Source organism: Macaca fascicularis, chromosome 9 (assembly GCF_037993035.2).
Source record: "Macaca fascicularis isolate 582-1 chromosome 9, T2T-MFA8v1.1".
NCBI classification, from domain to species: Eukaryota; Metazoa; Chordata; class Mammalia; order Primates; family Cercopithecidae; genus Macaca; species Macaca fascicularis.
The window spans coordinates 96,400,084-96,421,192 of NC_088383.1; the positions used below are offsets into that span (position 1 = coordinate 96,400,084).

Genomic DNA, 21,109 nt, shown 5'->3' on the forward strand with positions numbered 1-21,109 from the left:
AGTAAAAGTTTATATAACTAGCCTGGCTGTTCTCTGAATTTATATTCAAATGTCCAGCTGCCTTTTGAATAGACACTTTTTGACTATCACTAGATTGTAGGTCTACTAAGTCGTTATTCATTATATCTGCACAATTATTTTACCTTTGTACATTTTTTAAAACTATTCTTGTTGAATTGTATCCAGTTTTTAAAGGATTACTCTTAAATCTATTGTCATATCTGTTCTCGCCATAGTTGGAGAGTATACCTACTCTGTGCTGACCCCAACAGTAGAACGGGGAGGCAAATCTTGTTTCAGTTATTATTTTTAAAAAAGAAACCTCAAACACACAAAACCCCACAACTTTTTAATACCTGTTAAATCAGTAGAATAGGCTGTTTTGTGAAGTAGTAAGTTTCCTGTTTTAGAAGTATGTTAGTCGAATCTGGATGACTGTGTCAGAGATTCTATAGAAGAAATGCTTCTACCACATAAGAGGTTAGGAAATGATTTCATTATTCCATAACTGAAGGCTCAGTTCATTTCAATTCAGCAAGCAGTTTTTGAGCACATACAGTGTGTGGTCATAGTGCTAGGCATTGGGAATACATAAACAGGGTAAGAAGTTATACCCCCTACATCCAAGGGGCTCTCAGTCTAGTAAGGAAGATGACTTAAGAAAGCAATTTAGTCAAAAGCAAAAGGATGCTTGGGAAAGTAAGTCAATCTCTGCAGTTCATGGTAGTTGGAAATGACTTCTGTGTGGAGGTAAGATGTAAGGTGAGCCTTAATCATTGACATTGTAGTGGGATGGAATTTACATTGGTATAGGATTATTAAAATTCAAATCCTTGTTCAGCATTTCCTAACCAAAACTTGGTCATCTTTAAAATTCAGGTAATACTCATGTTTCAAGATGTTGAGAAGGTTGACTGGAGTTCTGTGTTCATGTATGTATGTGTACCACACAAATACATGTAAAGACACACTTATCTTTTACCACTATGCTTTACACAATTATTAAGTATTTTATTAATTGTTATTAATACCATCATGACAATCATTCCAGGCAAAATTTGGCTAGGAAAGAATAAGGAAGACATCAAGGAAGAAGAGTATTGAGCAAAGGCCTACGTGGGAATGAAAATGTAAAATACCAAAGTTAATTTGATGGTTTGAGTTAGACAGTGTTGGGAAATAAGCTATTAAATAGGGTGTTATCTATGCCAGAGAAAAACAGTATACTTTACCTGTCATTTAGATGCTGATTTAAAATTTTTCGTGGCTGGGCTTGGTGGCTCAGACCTGTAATCCCAGCACTTCGGGAGGCCAAGGCAGGAGGATCGCTTGAACCCAGGAGTTTGAGACCAGCCTGGGTAACAGGGGGAATCCCTACCTCTACAAAAGAAAAAAAAAAAAATTAGCCAGGCGTGGTGGCATGTGCCTGTAGTCCCAGCTACTCAGGAGGCTGAGTTGGGAGGATCACCTGAGCCTGGGAGCTCGAGGCTACAGTGAGCCATGATCATGCCACTGTACTCCAGCTTGGGCAGCAGAGCAAGACCCTGTCTCTAAATAAATAAATAAATAAATAAAATAAGATTGTTCCTATTTCTGCTTTAGTTATTTGTGTTAATTTTAAATAAGTTCCACGTATTCTGAGGTTTACACTTAAACATCTCTCTCCTTAATTAGAACATAGACAAGTAAAATCTATTGTTATTTTTCAGGAATATTTAGACAAATCTACTGAAATAAATACACAGCTTTTTCCAGGTTATTTTTGAGTACCTGTTATGTTCAGGTTATTTGACTGGCAACAGAGGGTATACAAAGATGAATGCATTGAAATTGTCTCCAAACACAGTTTGGAGAACGAGTATAATAGCACTAAAACAGATAAAAACAAAATTACTGAGAGAGAATTAATTTGAACTCTTTGGGGTTTGGTAAAGGCTTTATAAGGAGTGTTTGAAGTAGGCTACCAAAGACTTTTCTTTCACTAATATCAGCATATCAGCCCTTAGTAATTGTTTTGATGTGTTTTTTAATAACCCGATTGAGGTATAATTCATGTCAACTATACATATTAAAGTGTACACTTTGGTCAGTTTTTACATATATATACACCCATGAAACCATCACCATAGTCAAGATAAAATATCCGTCACATCCAAGTTTCTTTGTGACCCTTTCTAATTCACTTTCTACCCCCATTTTCAGGTAACCACTGATAGGCTTTCTGTCACTATACATTAAGTTGTATTTTCTAGGATTTTATATAATGAAATCATAGTGAATATTTTTTTTGTTGGGCTTCTTTCACTCAGCATAGTGATTGTAAGATTCACCTGTGCTGTTGATGAATCTAATAGTTCATTCCTTTTCAAGACCAAGTAGTATTCTGTTATACAGATCCACCACCATTTGTTCACCTTTTGATGGACATTTGGTTATTCACAGTTGAAAGGCTATTGCAAATAATGCTTCTGAATATATGTGATCTTCGTATGTTATGTTTTGATTTTTTGGGAACCTGTCTAATTAGATGGAATGACTGAGTCTTACGTAGGTGTATTTTTTACTTTTTTTTTTTTTTCCTTGAGACTCTCACTCTGTTGGCCATGCTGGAGTGCAGTGGCATGATCTTGGCTCACTGCAACCTCTGTCTCGTGGGCTCAAGCAGTTCTCCTGGCTCAGCCTCTCAAGAAGCTGGGATTACAGGCATGTGCCACCACGCCCAGCTAATTTTTGTACTTTTAGTAGAGACTGGGTTTCATCATGTTGGCCAGACTGGTCTCGAACTCCTGACTTCAGATAATCCTCCCGCCTTGGCCTCCCAAAGTGCTGGGATTACAGGCATGAGCCACTGTGCCCGACCGTAGTTTTCACTTTTTAAGAAACTGCCAAGCTTTTCCCACCAATATATGAGAGTTTCAGTTGTTCCACATCCTGCCAACACTTGATATGGCAGGCCTTTTTAATTTTAACCATTCTAATGGGTGTGTAGTAGTACTTTGTTGTGGTTTTAGTTTGCATTTTCATAATGATCAGTGATACTGAGCATCTTTTCATGTGCTTGTTTACATCTATATATCTACTTTAGTGAAGTCTTTAAATATTTTGTCTGCTTTTTAATTGGGTTATCTTTATTACTGTTCTGTGTGTGTGTGTGTGTGTGCGCGTGCGTGTGTGTTGTCTAGGTACAGTCCTTTGTCAGATTTATGCCTAGAAATATGTTATCTTAGTCTATGGTTTGCCTTTTTAAAAAAAATAATAATATATATTAATGGACTGATTTTGCCCCATTATTGAGGCATTTCACCCTGAGTATTTATATGTACCCTGTGTATTTTGAGGTTTTCCTACTCTGGCTTGTGTGAAAACTATTCTTTTTTGTGTGTTAGCTTTGGGAATTGTTTTTTTATTTTTTCAGACGGGGTCTGTTACCCAGGCCAGAGGACAGTGGTGTGATCATAGCTCACTACAGCCTCAACCTCCCAGGCTCAGGCAGTCCTCCCACCTCAGCCTCCCAAGTAGCTGCGACCACATGCATATACCACCATGCCTGGCTAATCCTTAAAAAATGTTTAATACATGGAACTTATTTATTTTTATTTATTTTTCTTGCTGTGTTGCCCAGGTTGGTCTCCTGGTGGGCTCAAGCAATCCTTCCTTTCTGCTTCCTGAGTCACTGGGATTATAGATAGGAGTAATCTGTAATTAACTCTGCTAATTTTTACCTATTCCTTTTCAATGTTTTTTCTCTGGGATTTGGATAGTTTTCTCATATGCATGTGCTGTTCAGTGCCAGCTGAAAACTTGAGGGAGCCCGTGCTGGTCTGCAGCACTCTCTTCTCAGGTACTCTTCCTGTGAATTCAGCCAGTGTGGCCTTCCTAAATTCTCACTCCCATCTCAGCTGCTCAGGGTGACTTCCGAGCTGTTTGGGTGTCCCCTCCCTGTGCTATAGTCTGGAAACTTGGCAGTAAGCAGGGGCAGTTGTTGGAGTCACCTCCTTTGCCTTCTTTTTCTCATACTATGACTATTGTTGAGTGTCTGAAACTTTGTGTGTTTTGTTCAGCTTTCTGGTAGTTTAAGGTAGGACAGTAAATCTGGTCCCTGTTACTCTGTCTTGACCAGAAGTGGAAACTGTTTCAGTGTATTTTTGCTTCAGGAATAAAAATGTCATACTTGAGTCATTTTTGTTCCTGATTTATGTTAAGCTGTTGGATTGATGCTTCTCCAAATACTCCCTGGAACTGATGTTTCAATTAGATGTGGAAGACTTAACAAAAATTTTTTTTCTGGTAATTTTCTTCCCAAAGCATCTGGCAGTTCATGTTGCTTATTTGTATACTTACATAAATATGGGAATTACATGAGTTGTGTAAAGCTGTATTTGATATTCCTGAATCATGTTTAAAAACATACTTTGCATAACATCAATTAAGTGTGAAATGTGAATTAAGAGCTTAGAAGGATCTAGCTGAGTACATTTAGGGGGAAAACATGCAATTATTAGTTCTTTTAATGGTTGAGCTTTTTGAATGACTTGAAGTAGTTGCTTTGTATCCTTTATCTACTTTGAACACACACATAGTTATTAACCCTCATTAAAAGACAGGATTTTAGACTTAAACTTTGTTTTTGGTTGAAGACATAGTAAAATCTCCTCACTAATTTCTGTAAGTAAAAGGAGGAGTGTAATTTGGAGAACTGCAGTAATCCACTTAATCATTTCGCACTATTATTCCTAAAATAAGAAGGGTTGACCAGATCTCAAACCTAAAACATTATGATTCTGTATATTTCTATCCAGACATTTATATAGATTACTCATTTGCTTTCTTATATTTGTATTAATAGTTTACATTTTCAGGCAAAATATGTATCTTTTCAAGTGGTTTTGTCACTTTTTGGAAAATGCAACATTCCAAGTTTAATGCATTTTTATCAGGGAGAGAGCAGAGTTAAAGGTATAATTCCTGTTCTTTGGGATACTTCTGCCAAGAGTCTCAAAGAAAGAATAGTAATTGTAATGACTATTATAGTCATTACAATGTAATGGGAGATGTAAGTTAATTTGAGAACTATGACTAATTGGATCAGAATGCAGAACATCTGAATTATTCTTAATTTGGTGTTAATTATTCATTCTGCTTAGACATTTTAAATATAGTATTAGGACAAAATTATCAGACTTTTGTGGAATATATATGACTCTAGGGACACAAACCAATATGGGACAGAGTTACAGACATATTATTCCTCAAGATGTCACATTGTAATATGTAGCACAGGGATTCTTGCAGTATAGAGTCTGAAATCCCGAAACTATATTCAAGTTTTTATGGGCCACATGCGTTTCTCTAGTACGAAGTTCCATTTTCTTAGATTCTCAGATGGTTTCATGTCCTTTGTGAAAGTTAAGAATCACAGATGCAGTAAGCATTGAGTGATTGCCTTGGCAGCCCTCCCTTAAAAAACATTTACATCTTCCTGTATTTTTTGCTTGTTTGTTTGTTTGTTTTGAGACAGGGTCTTACTCTGACATCCTGGAGTGCAGTGGCATGATCGTGGCTCATTGCACCCTCGACTTCCTGGGCTCAAGTGATCCTCACACCTCAGCCTCCCAAGTAGCTGGAACTACAGACATGCGCCACCACACCTGGCTAATTTTGTGGGGTTTTTTTGTAGACACAAGGTCTCTCCATGTTTCCCAGACTAGTCTCAAACTCCTTGGCTCGAGCAGTTCTTCCATCTGGGCCTCCCAAAGTGCTGGGATTACAGGTGTGAGCCACCTCTCTCAGCTTATTCTTCTGTTAAAGGAAAAACTTGGTTCTTTCTGTCATGGTATCCTGAACCTCACAACTCTGTTTATTGAATGGTAGTGACAAAGCCACATGATACCGTAGATAAAATAAAATATAGCAATCTTTATGCTCTCAGCAGTCTTATGACAAAATATATGCAGGGGTTTTATATAAGAAAAGCATAATTATGAGTGTCAACCGAGAAGGAATTCCTTTCACATTTGTTCTCTTTTTTGCCCTCCTATACCTACATACCTATGTTTCTCTCTGTGTGTCTCTCTCTCTCCTCTCTCTGTCTCTCTGTCTCTGTCTCTCTCTCACACACACACACACACACACACACACACTCACACACACACACACACTTTCTTACTCCCTCATTCAGACATATACACATACTCATACCCATTTATTGTTGCCAGTATTTTGGGCTTATTCATAGACCAGCTTTGGTTTGTTGGAGAAGGTTGGAAGTGAAACCAGAAAAGTTCTCATACCATCTTTGGGACTTTGGTATATTCAAGGAGAAACTGGAGATTTGGTTCCTTCAAATAGTGATTGGGCATATACTAACTGGAGTTAGGCTTAAGAACTCCAGTTAGCTAGGAGATGGCTTAAGAACCAGATTGGACTCTTTTAAGATTAAATTGTGACATACGGCAAAGAGCAGTGTGTTCATAGACTTGGGACCAAATCACTTCTTCACAGAAATTACTGATTTACTTTATACAGTCCTGGCACATACCTTTAATGGCTTCTGGTAAAAATTGGATCATAAATAAATACTTTTATGAATTTGTTTTGGGTGTTTAAAAGTTATGAAAACAAACAAACCCTACTGTATGTGTGCACACACACACAAACTCCGCAACTGTCTCAGCTTCTACCAGTTGAAGGTATCCAAGTCTCCATGTTTGGAGTCCACATATTTGGCATAGAAACATAATATGTTTTTTTTATTTGACACTGTGCTACTTAACTTTGTCAAATAAAACAGAAATGTGAGTTAGCCTTTTATATGGGCAAACAGGGATAAGCATAAACAACTGTTGAAGAAGGATTGTATATTAGCTCTTTGGAAGCTCTTTTGATAATAGATAATTCCCTGGAGGCAGTTGGTTTTTTATATACCTGAGTTTGATATTTTGCCAGTTGAGTTTCAAACAATGAAATAGAAATTCGTTTATATATTGCTTAGTCATTCTTGTTTATAAGAAGAGCATTCTGAAATTCTTAACTATGAATGGGCCCTTGATTTGAAACATATAGTTTAAAATGTCTGAAAAATTATTGGCTAAGTCCTCTTGAATTTTATACCTCATCGTTATGAGTTAGATGTTTCACTTATTCCTTCTTTGAGAGTTGTTTGGGAAAAAACACTGTTTTTCCTCTGACTTCACAACAACACAACAATAGTCAACACAACTTCTGCGTTAGTCCATTCTTGCGTTGCTGTGAAGAAATACCTGAGGCTGGGGAAGAGACGTTGAATTGGCTCACAGTTGTGCAGGTTATAAAAGCATGGCTCCAGCATCTGCTTCTGGTGTGGGCCTCAGAAGGCTTCCACTCATGGTGGAAGGGAAAGGGAGCCGGTGTACCACATGGTGAGAGCAGGAGCAAAAGTGAGAGAAGGAAGAGGTCCCAGGCTCCTTTACACAACCAAATCTCATATGAACTAACTGAGCAAGAACTCACTTATCACCAAGGGAATGATGCTAAACCATTTGAGAGAGATCCTCTCCCATGACCCGGTCACTTCCCACCAGGCCCTACCTCCAACATGGGGAATCACATTTCAACATGAGATTGGAAGGGGACAAACATCCAAACCATATCATTCCAACCCTGGCCCCCCAAATCTCATATCCCCACATTTCAAAATACAATTATGACTTCACAAGAGTTTCACAAGTCTTAACTCATTCCAGCATTAACTCAAAAGTCGCAAGTCTGAAGTCTGCGGAGTCTCATCTGGAGATGAGTTTCTTCCATCTATGAGCCTGTGAGATCAGAAATGAGTTATTTACTCCCAAGATACAATGGTAGTACAGACATTTGGTATACCTCCCATTCCAAAAGGGAGAAATTGGCCAAAAGAAAGGGGCAGTAGGCTCCATGCAAATCTGAAACCCAGCAGGGCTGTTGTTAAATCTTTTTTTTTCTTTTTCTTTTTTTTTTATTTTTTATTTTTCTCTCTTTTTTTAAACAGAGTCTCACTCCGTTGGTCCAGGCTGGAGTGTAGTGACATGATCACAGCTCACTGCAACCTTGACCTCTCTGGCACAAGCGATTCTTCCACCTCAGCCTCCCAAGTAGCTAGGACCTCAGGAGTGCACCACCATGCCTGGCTAATTTTTCTATTTTTAGTAGAAACGGGGTTTCGCCATGTTGCCCAGGCTGGTCTTGTCCTTCTGAGCTCAAGTGATCTGCCCACCTCGGCCTCCCAAAGTGCTAGGATTGTAGGTGTGACCCACTGTGCCAAGCCAGTCATTAAATCTTAAAGCTCCAAAACAATTTCCTTTGATTCCCCATCCCACATCCAGGGCAAACTGGTACAAAGGTGGGCTCCCAAGGCCTTGGGCAGCTCTGTGTCTGTGACTTTGCAGGGTGCAGCCCCTATGGCTGCCCTCATGGGTTAGAGTTGAATGCCTGTGGCTTTTCCACACCGAGGTTACAAGCTTCTGATGGCTCTACCATTCTTGGATCTGAAGGACAGCAGTCCCCTTCTCACAGCTCCACTGTACAGTTCCCTGGTGGGGACTCTGTGGCGGGACTCCATTGTGATGTTTCCCCCTGGCACTGCCCTAGAAGAGTTTCTCTATGGAGAGCCTCTGCCCTTGTGGCAGGCTTCTATGTGGGTACCCAGTCTTTCCCATAAATTCTCTGGAATTTAGATGGGAGCTGCCAAGCCTTCTTTACTCTTATACTGTGCACCTACAGGCTTAATACCACATGGAAGTCGCCAAGACTTATGGTGGCTTGTGTTCTCTAAAACTGTGACCTGAGCTGTACCTGGGGCCCTTTGAGCCACAGCTGAAGCCAGAGCTACTGGGATGTGGGGAGCAGTGTCCTGAGGCTGGCCAGGGCAGCAATGCTCCGTGCCTGGCCCCTGAAATCATTCAGTCCTCCTAGGCTTCTTGGGCCTGTGATGAGAAGGGATTCCTCAAAGATTTTTGAAATGCTTTCAAGGCCTTTTTCCCATTGTCTTGGATATTAGCACCTGGTTCCCTTTTAGTCATGATAATCTCTCTTTTTTTTTTTCTTTTGGAAATAGAGTTTTTCTCAGTTACACAGGCTGGAGTACAGTGGCATGATCATAGCTCACTGCATCCTTGACCCCTCAATCTCAAACAGTCCTCCCACCTCTGCCCCCAAGTAGCTGGGACTACAGGCATGCACCATCACACCCAGCTAATTATTTTATTTTTTGTAGAGATGGGGGGTCTCACGTTGTTGTCCAGGGTGGTCTTGAACTCCTGGGCCCAAGTGATCCTCCTGCCTTGACCTCCCAAAGTTCTGGTATTACAGGCATGAGCTAACATGCCCTGGCCATGATAACCTCTTTATGAGGTGGTTGCTCCACAACCTGCTTGGATTCTTCTCCTGAAAATACTTTTTCTTTCTCTATCACATGGCTCGACTGAAAATTTTCCAAACTTTTACACTCCACTTCCCTTTTGTATATAAGTTCTAACTTTAAGTCATTTATTTGCTCCCATATTTGATCATTGGCTGTTGGACGCAGCCAGGCCACATCTTGAATGCTTTGCTACTAAGCAGTTTCTTCTGCCAGATATCCTAGACCATCACTCTTAAGTTCAAACTTCCACAGATCCCTGTATTGTGTGCCCTAGGGTATTTCTAGGGCACACAATACAGGGTAACAGGCAGAGGCTGAAAGAGTTTGGAGGGCTCAGAAGAAGATAGGAAGATGAGGAAAAATTGATGAGGGTATCCCTAGGGGACACAATACAGCAGGTTCTTTGCTAAGATGTGACAGGGGTAACATTTGCTCTAGTTCCCAATAACATCCTCACTTCCATCTGGAACCTCATCAGCCTGGACTTACTGTTCATATCCCTATCAGCATTTTCACAACCATTTAACCAGTCTCTCAGAAGTTCCAAATTTGTCCTCATCTTCCTGTCTCCTTAGCCCTCCAAACTCTTCCAGCCTTTGCCTGTTACCCAGTTCCAAAGGCACTTCCACATCTTCAGGTGTCTTCATAGCAATGCCCCACACCTTAGTACCAATTTTCTGTGTTGGTCCATTTCTGCAATACTATAAAGAAATTCCTGAGACTGGGTAGTTTATAAAGAAAACAAGTGTATTTTGGCTCACGGTTCTGCAGGCTGTACAGGAAGCTTGGCTCTAGCATCTGCTTCTGGGGAGGGCCTCAGGAGATTTACAATCCTGACGGAAGGCAAAGGGGAAGCAGGTATCACATGGCAAGAAAGGAGCAAGAGAGAGAAGGGGGAGGCCCCAGACTCTTAAACAACCAGATTTCATGTGAACTAACTGAGAAGTCACTCATCACCAAGAGGATGGCACTAAGCCATTCAAGAGGGATCCATCCCCATGATTCAATACCTCCCACTAGGTCCCACCTTCAACATTGGGGATCACTTTTCAGCATGAGATTCGGAGGAGACAAACATCCAAACTCTATTAACTTCTGTGACCCAGTGTTGGGGGATGGGGGTTCCCACCAATAAGCAGCAGACACTAGCTAGGTATCCTCTAATTTTGACACTATCTCCCTGGACGTAGCATCAGGTCTCACAGGTTGAGGACTCAATCCCCAAGATTGCCTCCTGCCCTTTTCAGACACCAGTTATAAGTCTGGGCCTCTGGAACTCCTGACTGACTGGCTTCAAGTTGGGGTTTTCACAACCCCCTCTTTGGGTTCACTTAATTTGCAGGAGTGGCTCACAGAGCTCAGGGAAACAGGTTTACCGGTTTAGTATAAAAGATATTAACAGAGGATACAAATGACACATAAAACAAGGTATGAGGGAAGGGATGTGGAGCTTCCATGCCCTCCCAAGGCCACACCACCCTCCAGGAACCTCCACATTTTCAGCTGTCCGTAAGCTCTCCAAACCCTGTCCTCTTGGGTTCTTATGGAGGCCTCATTACTTAGACATGATTAAACTATTGGCCGTTGGTGATCAACTTGACCTTCAGCCCCTCTCCCTCTTCCCTGAGGTTGAGGGGTGGGCCTGAAAATCCTAACCCTGTAATCATGCCTTTGCCTTTTTGCTGACCAGCCCCATCCTGAAGCTATCAATCAATGTGAGCACACAAAAAGACAGCACTTGGGAGATTTCAAGGATTTTAGGAGTTTCTACCAGGAAACAGGAACAAAGACCAAATATATATTATATTTCACAATATCATTGGAACCTTAAGAAAGAAGCCTCTCTCCTTTCTTACGGCACCTGGAGGAATAAAGATAATAATAAATATTGCTTTATTTATGAATAGTAATACTTTACAAAGTAATCTTTATTATCTTTATTCTAGTTTGCCCTTGAACCATTAAAGATTACTAAGTTGAATTCAGGCTAAGAAAAAATAGCAAAGAAAAACATTTATGTTTGAGATTTTAGTGATTTATATTCTGAGATGTTATGTAATGGAAATACTTTTGAGATAAAGCAAAAAATACTTAACATTCTTTTAGTTGTTGCAACTTATTTAAGAGTGTGTGTAATTCTTACCCTTGAAACCTCAACCCAGACATTTAGTGAATTCTGTTTTTGAAATGGGAAATCAAGAATAAAGTCAGGTTTTTAAAAATTGTATAAAACGTGTAGTTGCTAAAACGTAATTTTAAGTCCTCCTTAGGGTTTCAGTTTAATGAACCCTAAGTCCTTAGGGTTTCATGTTGATAGCATATTATATGAAATATTATGGCAGCTTTTTCTATTTTATAAGCTGTTTTTCTCTGAGATAAAATTTCTCCAAGGGGGATTTTTAATAGTCAAGCTTCCTTGACTTTTTTTTAAAAAAGGCATAAACCAAACCAAGTATATTCTAACCTGTATCCAGTAAAGATTTGTGTACATACATTTAGGAGTGATTTATACATATTTCTTGAAGTGATAATTTGTTTTAGGTGATTATATGTTTTATATATATTTGTGTTATACTTTACCAGTAGTGATATTGTCAAGCAGAAAAATTATGCAGCAACATAAAACTAACTTTATTTTCTTTTTAAAAAACATGTTCTTAAGAAACCTTACTTGGACATAATACTAACTTAAAACATCTTCTTTTAATATGTCTTATAGTCCAGTGTCTTAGAAATGACCCAACTCATTTTAGTTACATCTAGGAAATCAAAGGTAAAGATGGAGAGATTGACTGGCAAGGAGAGGAGGTTCATGAATTGAGAGTAGAATGTGTAGGAAATATGAAATAGATCACATCGAGTCTGGATACAACATCAGAATCCTTCTCAGTGCAGTGTTCCAAGTAGCTATTAATTACTGATTGGAGATTTGGCCTAGATACTGGTTTTATGACTAAAAATTGTCATTTATTGACATATTCTCTTTCTTCCAAGCAAGAGTAAAAATTTAGATGCTTACACCCTTGTCTTTATTCATCTGCTTAGAGGCTTACATCATTAGTGATCATGTCATAGGGCAAAATTGGGGTTCAGCGCCAGAGGTCACATGGTTCTTGGCTTCAGGGAGGCAAGAATTCAAAAGTTAGCCAAAAGAGTAGAGCGAAAGCAAGTTTATTAAAAAGTAAAGGAATAAAAGGGAGGCTGCCACATAGGCAGAGTAGCCCTGAGGGCTGCTGGTTGGCTATTTTTTATGGTTATTTATTAATCATAGGCTAAACAAGGAGTGGATTATTCATGAGTTTTCTGGGAAAGGGGTAGGGAATTCTCGGGATCAAGGGTTCCTTCCTTTTTAGACCATATAGGGTAACTTCCAGGAGTTGCCATGGCATCTGTAAACTGTCACGGCACAGATGGGAGTGTCTTTTAGCATGCTAATGTATTATAATTAGCACATAATGAGCAGTGAGGATCAGTGAGGATGAGCAGAGGTCACTGTCATTGCCCTCTTGATTCTGGCTGGTTGTGGCTGGCTTCTTTACCACAACTGGTTTTATCAGCAGGGTCCTTGTGACCTGTGTCTTGAGAAACATGTTCTGCCAAACTATCTTAATCAGCTTTTTTAGAACTGTGCTTTTCATTGAATATTTTTTTTTGTTGTTATTGCATGTGCATTTCAGATGAAACACCCGAGAAATGTGGTCTTTGCCTTTACATTCTTAGAAAAGAATTGATGCCTTATTTAAGAAACAATCAGCTGGGCATGGTGGCTTACACCTATGATCCCAGCACTTTGGGAGGCCGAAGCGAGAGCATCACTTGGGGCCAGGAGTTCAAGACCAGCTTGGGCAACAACGTAAGACCCCATTTCTACAAAAATAAATAATTAAATAAATAAATAAATAAATAAGTGGGGCGTGGTGGTACGCTCCTGTGGTCCTAGTTACATGGGATTCCTACGTGGGAAGAGCACTTGATCCCAGGAGGTCGAGGCTGCAGTGAGCCATGATCACGCCACTGTAATCCAGCCTGGGTGACAGAGTGAGCTCCTGTATCTTTAAACAAAAACAAGGAAAATAATATCATTTTTTAAAAATTTTGCGGGATTTTTTTTTTTACATGTACTTTTGCCAAATTGCATGTTGCTGAAGAGTGTTACTAAGCACTGACAATGGAGTCTTCCTCAGTCAGTATGTTGAAATACGACGTTTCTTCCCACAAATAAGAACTGATTTGATTTTAAATGATTTGTTTTTCTTTTTTTTTTTTCCGAGACAGATTCTCACTCTGTCACCTGGGCTAGAGTGCAGTGACGCGATCTCGGCTCACTGCGACCACCGCCTCCCTGGTTCAAGTGATTCTTGTACCTTAACCTCCTGAGTAGCTTGGACTACAGTCGTGTGTCACCACACCCAGCTAATTTTTTTGTATATTTGATAGAGATGGGGTTTTACTAGGTTGGCCCACCTGTTCTCAAACTCTTGACTTCAAGTGATCTGCCCACGGCCTCCCTGAGTGCTGGGATTACTTGATTTTAAATGATTTTAATCAACAATGATTTGAAAGTAAATTTAAGTGACTAAGAAGTTACTAAGTTCCTAAATTATTTACTCCTCATAAGCAAGTATTTTCTTATCAAAGGCATTAAGGTTTTTCCAAGTAAAATTTTTTGGTATAAACTGTTTCCATACAATTTAATTTATGGTATACCTGTGGTTTTGCTTTTGCATTTGGATCTTTAGCACTTTTGGATGTCTGATGAATTTTAAAATATGCTATTCAACGAAATGAGTTTGTTACTTGATACTGTGTTTACCTTTAGAATAAAGTGTTAGGTACTGATGATATTTTAGGAGAACTGACTTGAACTCATCTGGATTCTAAACTCGACACACCACTAATTTGTGTGCTGGGTCACTTCACTGCTAGAACTGCTGTGGCTCTTGCTGCCACTGTGGCTGTTTGCTATCACTGTGGTAGTGTTTGCCATAGAGCCATCGATCAATCTGATGGCAAATACGTGAGTATTTTTCTGTAGCTCAAATCCAACAGCTTTGCAAGGGAAGTAGCTTATCTTCATTTGGCAGGAAGCCTGAGAGAGATTGAGTAATCTGCCCTAAAATTTGCTCATAACTAGGTTATGCCCTCTAGTTTTCAAGCTGCTTAGTTTTTCCCTCTCTAAAAGGGTATGATAGTACCTGTATCATAGGGTAAGCAATTACTTTGCTAAGGCTACAATGAGCAGCATTTCTGTTTTAAGACTTAGTAGGAATGTATTCATGACCCAGCTCAAACACCACCTCCCCAGCAAAGTGTATTCAATTCTTCCTTAGACAGAAGGATTTGTTCTTCTCTAGGTTTCTCTAACAGACACATGCAAATCTGCAAGAGCCAGAAATGTTTCATTTGTGTTTTTGTTCTTTTGTGCCACTATTCTTCTCCCCTCCCCTCCTCCTCCAAGAAGAAACTAGCATGGTGCCTGGCACTTGGCATGAAATGACAGGGCATGTCACATCTAACAAATTAACCAAATGGATCTTTTGAAAAGTCTCTTCTTTATTACGTTTTGGAAAATTGAGTGCAGCTAATTTGCCCAGGGCCTTTTGTGTGAATACGAGCATCATCAGCTAGTGGCTTTTTCTTGAGTAGCAAGCTACGTTAAATCACAAAGTGTAAAAGTAGAAAAATAATGATTATGAATGAAATTGTGCTCTTTTAAAATACTTTTCATTATCAACAAACTTAAAATATTTATACTTGGTTATTGTAAAAATATATAAATTATAAAAATAAAATTATAAGTTTATTATTCCCTACAGGCACATTTCAATTTCTAAGCAAAATCTTGTTCTTGCTTTTAATGGGCTCTAGTTTTTGTAAACTATTATCCTTGTCTTATTATTATTTTACTAGTGCATTTAACTAGACCTTCAAGATATTGGGGTTTTTTTGGTGTATTTCAAATTTGTATAATAGACATTGCTCTATGTAAGAAGATAATCAATACTTATGGACTTTATAAAAAGTTAGCACTTTTGCTTCCTATTGAAAATTATTTGGAATTCTAAAATACAATTTTAAAACAAATTGGATTCATCAAATGGTAGAAGACAGTAATTTGTTTTTGATGGGATGTTTTACTGTGAGAATCTAATATATAAACTTCCTTGATTTCCCATAAAACTTCCGATAAGCATTTTTAAGTATAATTTTCCTCAAATTTCTTCTGAAGAATTCACTGATTTTAACATATCACTGACAGTAAGGCAGTAAAAAAAAAAAAAGGGAAGGGGAAGGTGTTTCCTGCCTTTTGTATAAACCCAAGGAACCTTGAAATTTACAACTTAAATCTGAGTCACAGTCTAGATTTCATTTCTTCTATAGCTTGGATGCAATTAATGAACTTTGAACTCATAATTTGTGCTAGCCCTTTTGGTCTCTTTCCTTCCCCCAATTTATAGTTTTCATGTGTGTGTTTTTGTTTTTCTTGTATCTTTTCTCCTATTTGCTATTTATTTGATTAACTTTTGAATCTAAGTATGTAAGACTGTCCATACCACTGTCTGTCCTGTGCTCTCCAGCATAGTAGCCACCAGCAACATGTGGTTATTGGGTGCCTAAAAAGGGGCTGGTCTGAGTGAAGCTGTCCATAGTGTAAATTATGCACTTGATCTCACACACTTGGTAGAAAAAAGAATGTAGAGTTCCCAAATGGCATATAAATTACTTGCTGAAATGACAGTAGTTTGGATATATTGTCATATGTTGTCCCCAGTTTATTAGAGTTCTTGGCGTGGGGGAAAGTGGAGAGAGTTACTGACAATAGATTCTTCTGGTTAGATGGTGGAGGTGTTGCTGCTGTTGCTGCTATCCTCCCTGACCTGTTTTGTGTCCTAATAGATTCCGTGGTGAGCAATAACTGAAAGTTGAATTTAGGATTGCTTCTGGCTTTGAGGTTTTTAGGTTTCTACCTAATGGCTAAAGGATTTAAAATGTAAACCAGTATATTTATATTACTTGTTTTTCTTTTAACTTGTATCCTTATTAAATTTCATTATTTAGATGATGACAGTGGTGTTAGCTTAGACTTGAATATACTGAGATGTATAAAGGAGCCAGGCAAGTAACAAAGGAATGAATTCATCCTACGTTAGATCATGTGGAATGATACGTGTGCTGTGCAACAAGTATGTGCCCTTTCTAGAGGTTGGGTAACATTATTCCTGTTTAGCTGATTATGGTCTTATGGGTATATATGGACTTGTGCTGCCAGATCTTTCAGATTTCTAAGAAGAGCCAAAAATCTGGATTTTTAAGAATCTTAAACCTCTCAATTTTTAAATACTGATAAGTAATGCAAAATTTAAAAATACTTATGCTGGCCAAACTAAATATAGCTGTGTTCTGAATGCCACTGCTTGGTACTTCAGCCCTGAGAGGCTGCTTCTTGGAAATAAATATAAGTTGTAGGTATTTTAAATGACCTAATTAAAGTATACCAGTTATGAACAGAGGCTTGGGAAGCTCCTGTTGATGAATGGCTTTTAAGTTTTACACCTTTTAGAGAATATTAATCTCAAAGTAGTGGATAATTGTCTTTTAGTTTGCTTTGAAATACTGTTAACAGTTTCAGTGTACTTTTTGAGTATATATTTCTAGCGTATTCTTATATATGGAAGTTATTCTGCTCATTTTTTCTTACATGCTTTTCTGTAGTTATTTTAGTATGAATTGTTTTCCTGAACATTTAGAAAAAGGTTTGTGTCAGATTGCTTGTCTCATCTCACAGAGCCCCCCCCCCCAACCCCCACCCCGTTCTGGTGTGTGTGCTGTTCAGAAGTATGATGGGTTGTTTTCTGAGATTTCCTGGCTCTGTTCCCCTCCCCCTACTTTCATGTGGACTTACTTTTTCCTTTATCTCTTCTGTCCCTCTCCTGCTTGGCCGGAATTTCACTCCCAGCAGTTTCTCTAGTGTGAGCCCTGTGTTTGGAGAGTTCACAGGAGCTCCAGGTTTCTCCAGCCCCAGGCATCACTGCAGGCCTGCCTTGCACTCACCAAGTCCTGGAGAGGACTAAATACTTCCCAATTTGAGCTGCTATCTCCAATTCACCCACAGCGCTTCCAGTGAATACCTATTGGCTGTTGGGGATTCTCCTGTTCTCAGATTGCTCAGATGCTCTGTGGCTTCTCTCTGCTTTCTTCAACAGATACTGATAATATCTAGTGCTTGGGACTGGATGCTACTTGGAGTGGTTCATAGAGAATACTTTTCCACCTAGTTATGTTGTAAATGTTTCCCATGGGTTTTGGATTTGCTCTCTACTTGCTCTGTTTATGTGTATTGAGGGCAGAGGGAATCAGGAAGGTCTAGAACTGCTGCTTCTGTCCTCCCAGAAAATCCACATGCACTAAATTGGTAACCTGATGAGTGGTGGCAAAAAGTCAGACAGTCATGTTTGAATAGGTTTACAAATTATATTTAAGAAAAACAGTATTTTTTCTATAAAAGTAGGGAAAAGGCTAAGCAGTCATTCACTGCTTCTTATAAAAATTCTTTACCAGAAAAAAAAAAAATCATAGAAAACTTCAAGAAAAAGAATTGATTTAGCTCAGTGTTGAAAGTGGTTTGTATTCCTGGCACTTTATACTCCCACTCCCAACCAGAGACACGTTTCAGCCACAATAGGTTACATCACTAACCTTTTGTGGGTTTTGTAAACCATTGAAGGATTGAGCTCCATGGAGTAATATTTACTAAGGGCCAGTTTGCTCAGTTTTATGCACAGAAAGGCAATACAGTGTTGAAATACACATCTGTTTCAAGTTCCTGTATCTATAAGACACTTGTCTCTCTTTAAACTTAAAGGAAAATGTGTATGCACACTGTTTTATATGGATTTGCAACAGTACAGTGATCCTGAATTTCGGAACTTAACTTTCGGTATAAAAAGTTTGGTTCTCTGCCACACGGAATTTCAGCCGTATGCTTGAGTAATGTATATAAAGATTTAAAAAATAGATGGGATTATTTAAACTAAAAAAAGATGGGAAAGTTACTCCTAAGCGTAAATACTGTGTTCTATGACAAGAATATATATACCTTATTTTCCCTTCATTTCTGTTTGAAGGTCTCAGCCAATTTCTTCTCCAGTCATCCTCCAGTTTGGTCATGCGGAGACCCTTCTTCCACTGCTTTCTCTCATGGGCTACTTCAAAGACAAGGAACCCCTTACAGCTTACAATTACAAGGAACAAATGCATCGGAAGTTCCGAAGCGGTCACATTGTACCTTATGCCTCGAACCTGATATTTGTGCTTTACCACTGTGAAAATGCTAAGACTCCTAAAGAACAATTCCGAGTGCAGATGTTATTAAATGAAAAGGTGTTACCCTTGGCTTACTCACCAGAAACTGTTTCATTTTATGAAGATCTGAAGAACCACTACAAGGACATCCTTCAGAGTTGTCAAACCAGTGAAGAATGTGAATTAGCAAAGGCCAACAGTACATCTGATGAACTATGAGTAACTGAAGAACATTTTTAATTCTTTAGGAATCTGTAAGGAGTGATTACATGCTTGTAATAGTTAGACAATTCCTTGATTACAGGAAGCTTTTATATTACTTGAGTATTTCTGTCGTTTCACGGAAAAACATTGGGTTTCTCTTTGGGTCTGGACATGAGATGTTAGAAAAGATTTTTCACTGGAGCGGCTCTCTTAAAGGGAAACAAATCTATTCAGAGAAACAGCTGGCCCTGCAAATGTTTACAGAAATGAAATTCTTCCTATTTATATAAGAAATCTCACACTGAGATAGAATTATGATTTCATAATGATACTTGAAAAGTGCTGGAGTAACAAAATATCTCAGCTGGACCATTCTTAACTTGATTGAACTGTCTAGGAACTTTACAGATTGTTCTGCAGTTCTCTCTTTTCCTCAGGTGGGACAGCTAGCGTTTTCTTAATCAGGAATATTGTGGTAAGTTGGGAGTATCACTTTGGAAGAAAGTAACATCTCTAGATGAGAATTTGAAACAAGAAACAGAGTGTTGTAAAAGGACACCTTCACTGAAGCAAGTCAGAAAGTACAATGAAAATAAATATTTTTGGTATTTGGTATTTATAAAATATTTGAACATTTTTTCAATAATTCCTTTTTACTTCTAGGAAGTCTCACAAGACCATCTTAAATTATTATCTGTTTGGACAATTAGCAACAAGTCAGATAGTTAGAATCAAAGTTTTTCAAATCCATTGCTTAGCTAACTTTTTCATTCTGTCACTTGGCTTCTATTTTTATATTTTCCTATTATATGAAATGTATCTTTTAGTTGTTTGATTTTTCTTTCTTTCTTTATAAATAGTTCTGAGTTCTGTCAAATACCATGAAAGTATTTGCTATAATAAAATTCTTGTGACTTTACTACCAGGTCTTTTCTCCTTTCCGTGTCAAAATACAATCAATAATTGATGGTAAAAGTTTGGAAATCCAAGCAGCTTTGACTGACCTGGCAATTTAAAACAATTTTCTTTAAATAGAAATTTCCTCAAATAATGGATATGTTAATGCATTTTATTTTAATTCATATACACGTTAAAGGTAAGATATTTCAAAGGAAAATCTGATATTTTTCTTTAAAATATGTGTTTATTCTTATTAAACAACATGCAGCAAAATCCCCTACCAGAGGCTCCTCTTACTAGTTTTATGGTACTTTGCTTTCAAGGAGACAGACCATAGGAAAACCAACACATGTTAAGGATATCCGTGTGTCTGCATACAGATTGTCATATGTGACTTGGATTAGGACATTTTCAAGCCAAACTTCAGTTGATAAAATTGGAAAAATCAGTTTGAGGCTTAAAAAAAAAAAAGGCAATAAGATCTTTTTTATCACCGATAGTTGAAATATTTTCTAGTTAATGCTTAGTCATTTGAGTTTTTTAGCCAATGAAGTTATCATATGCTAATTTAGAGAAAAGATAAAAATATTTTTAATGCTTTCTCTATTAGTAAGGAAACCTTGTGTTGCTTTTGGTTTACAAAGTATGACCCAGGGACACCTTTAAAATGATGTCATATTAACTGTTGGGTTATGTGACCTTGACAATACTTTTTTGAATAGATCTTCTAAGGTTAAAAAAAAGTAGCACTAATGAGTAGGTAAAAGAAACAAGCTGAAAAACACTGGGAGCTGTAAATATAGTATGCATGCTATGAAAAGATGAAGAAGGACCATTTCAACATGGGATTTTCAGAAACTGAATTATTCCCGAATGGACATGATATATAAAATATTCTCAGAACACAAATTCTAGAAAGAAGATATAAAGGTTAGAAAGAAAGGATCCTGGGTTGAAGTGACCTTGGGAAACATGGGGTTATCCTATGGAATGTCTCTGGCTTTTAATGTTCTATTGTTTATTATGAATAAAGGAGGCATTATAGTAGGTTGCATTTTTTTCTATCTTGCTTGACCTGAGTACATTCTCATTTACAGTCATCATAGATTGTAACTCCACATCAGGAAAAGAGATATCATATTCTTCCGATTAAAGATTTATAGTTTGAGTTCCGTACTGGAAAACTTGGGAGGAGGTTAACTTTAAAAACTTGAACTATTTTGTCATTACTGAAATAATGTATTTTAAGATGAAAGGATTCTTAATTTCATTCTTTAAAGTAGCCTCAATTCAATACTCCATGTACTATATTCTGTGACTCACCACCCT

General features: G+C 38.2%; 1 protein-coding gene across 10 annotated transcripts in view; it reads left to right on the forward strand.

Moving 5' to 3' along the window:
- The window catches only part of MINPP1 (multiple inositol-polyphosphate phosphatase 1), a 70,904-nt gene that overhangs the window by 26,359 nt on the left and 23,436 nt on the right, over positions 1-21,109 (forward strand). For 4 of the 10 annotated variants that reach the window (XR_012417918.1, XR_012417917.1, XM_005565870.4 and 1 more), the window contains one exon: positions 18,499-19,799. The exons of 4 other annotated variants lie outside the window; for them this stretch is intronic. Coding sequence is in view for 4 of the 6 variants with exons in the window: in XM_005565869.3 (XP_005565926.2) it covers positions 18,499-18,895 (397 nt within the window). In the remaining 2 variants the exon portion in view is untranslated. Of the gene's footprint in view, positions 1-5,518; positions 6,593-18,498; positions 19,800-21,109 lie in introns of those variants that run through there. 2 more of the 10 variants (XM_074002153.1, XM_074002151.1) reach the window with 2 other exon arrangements.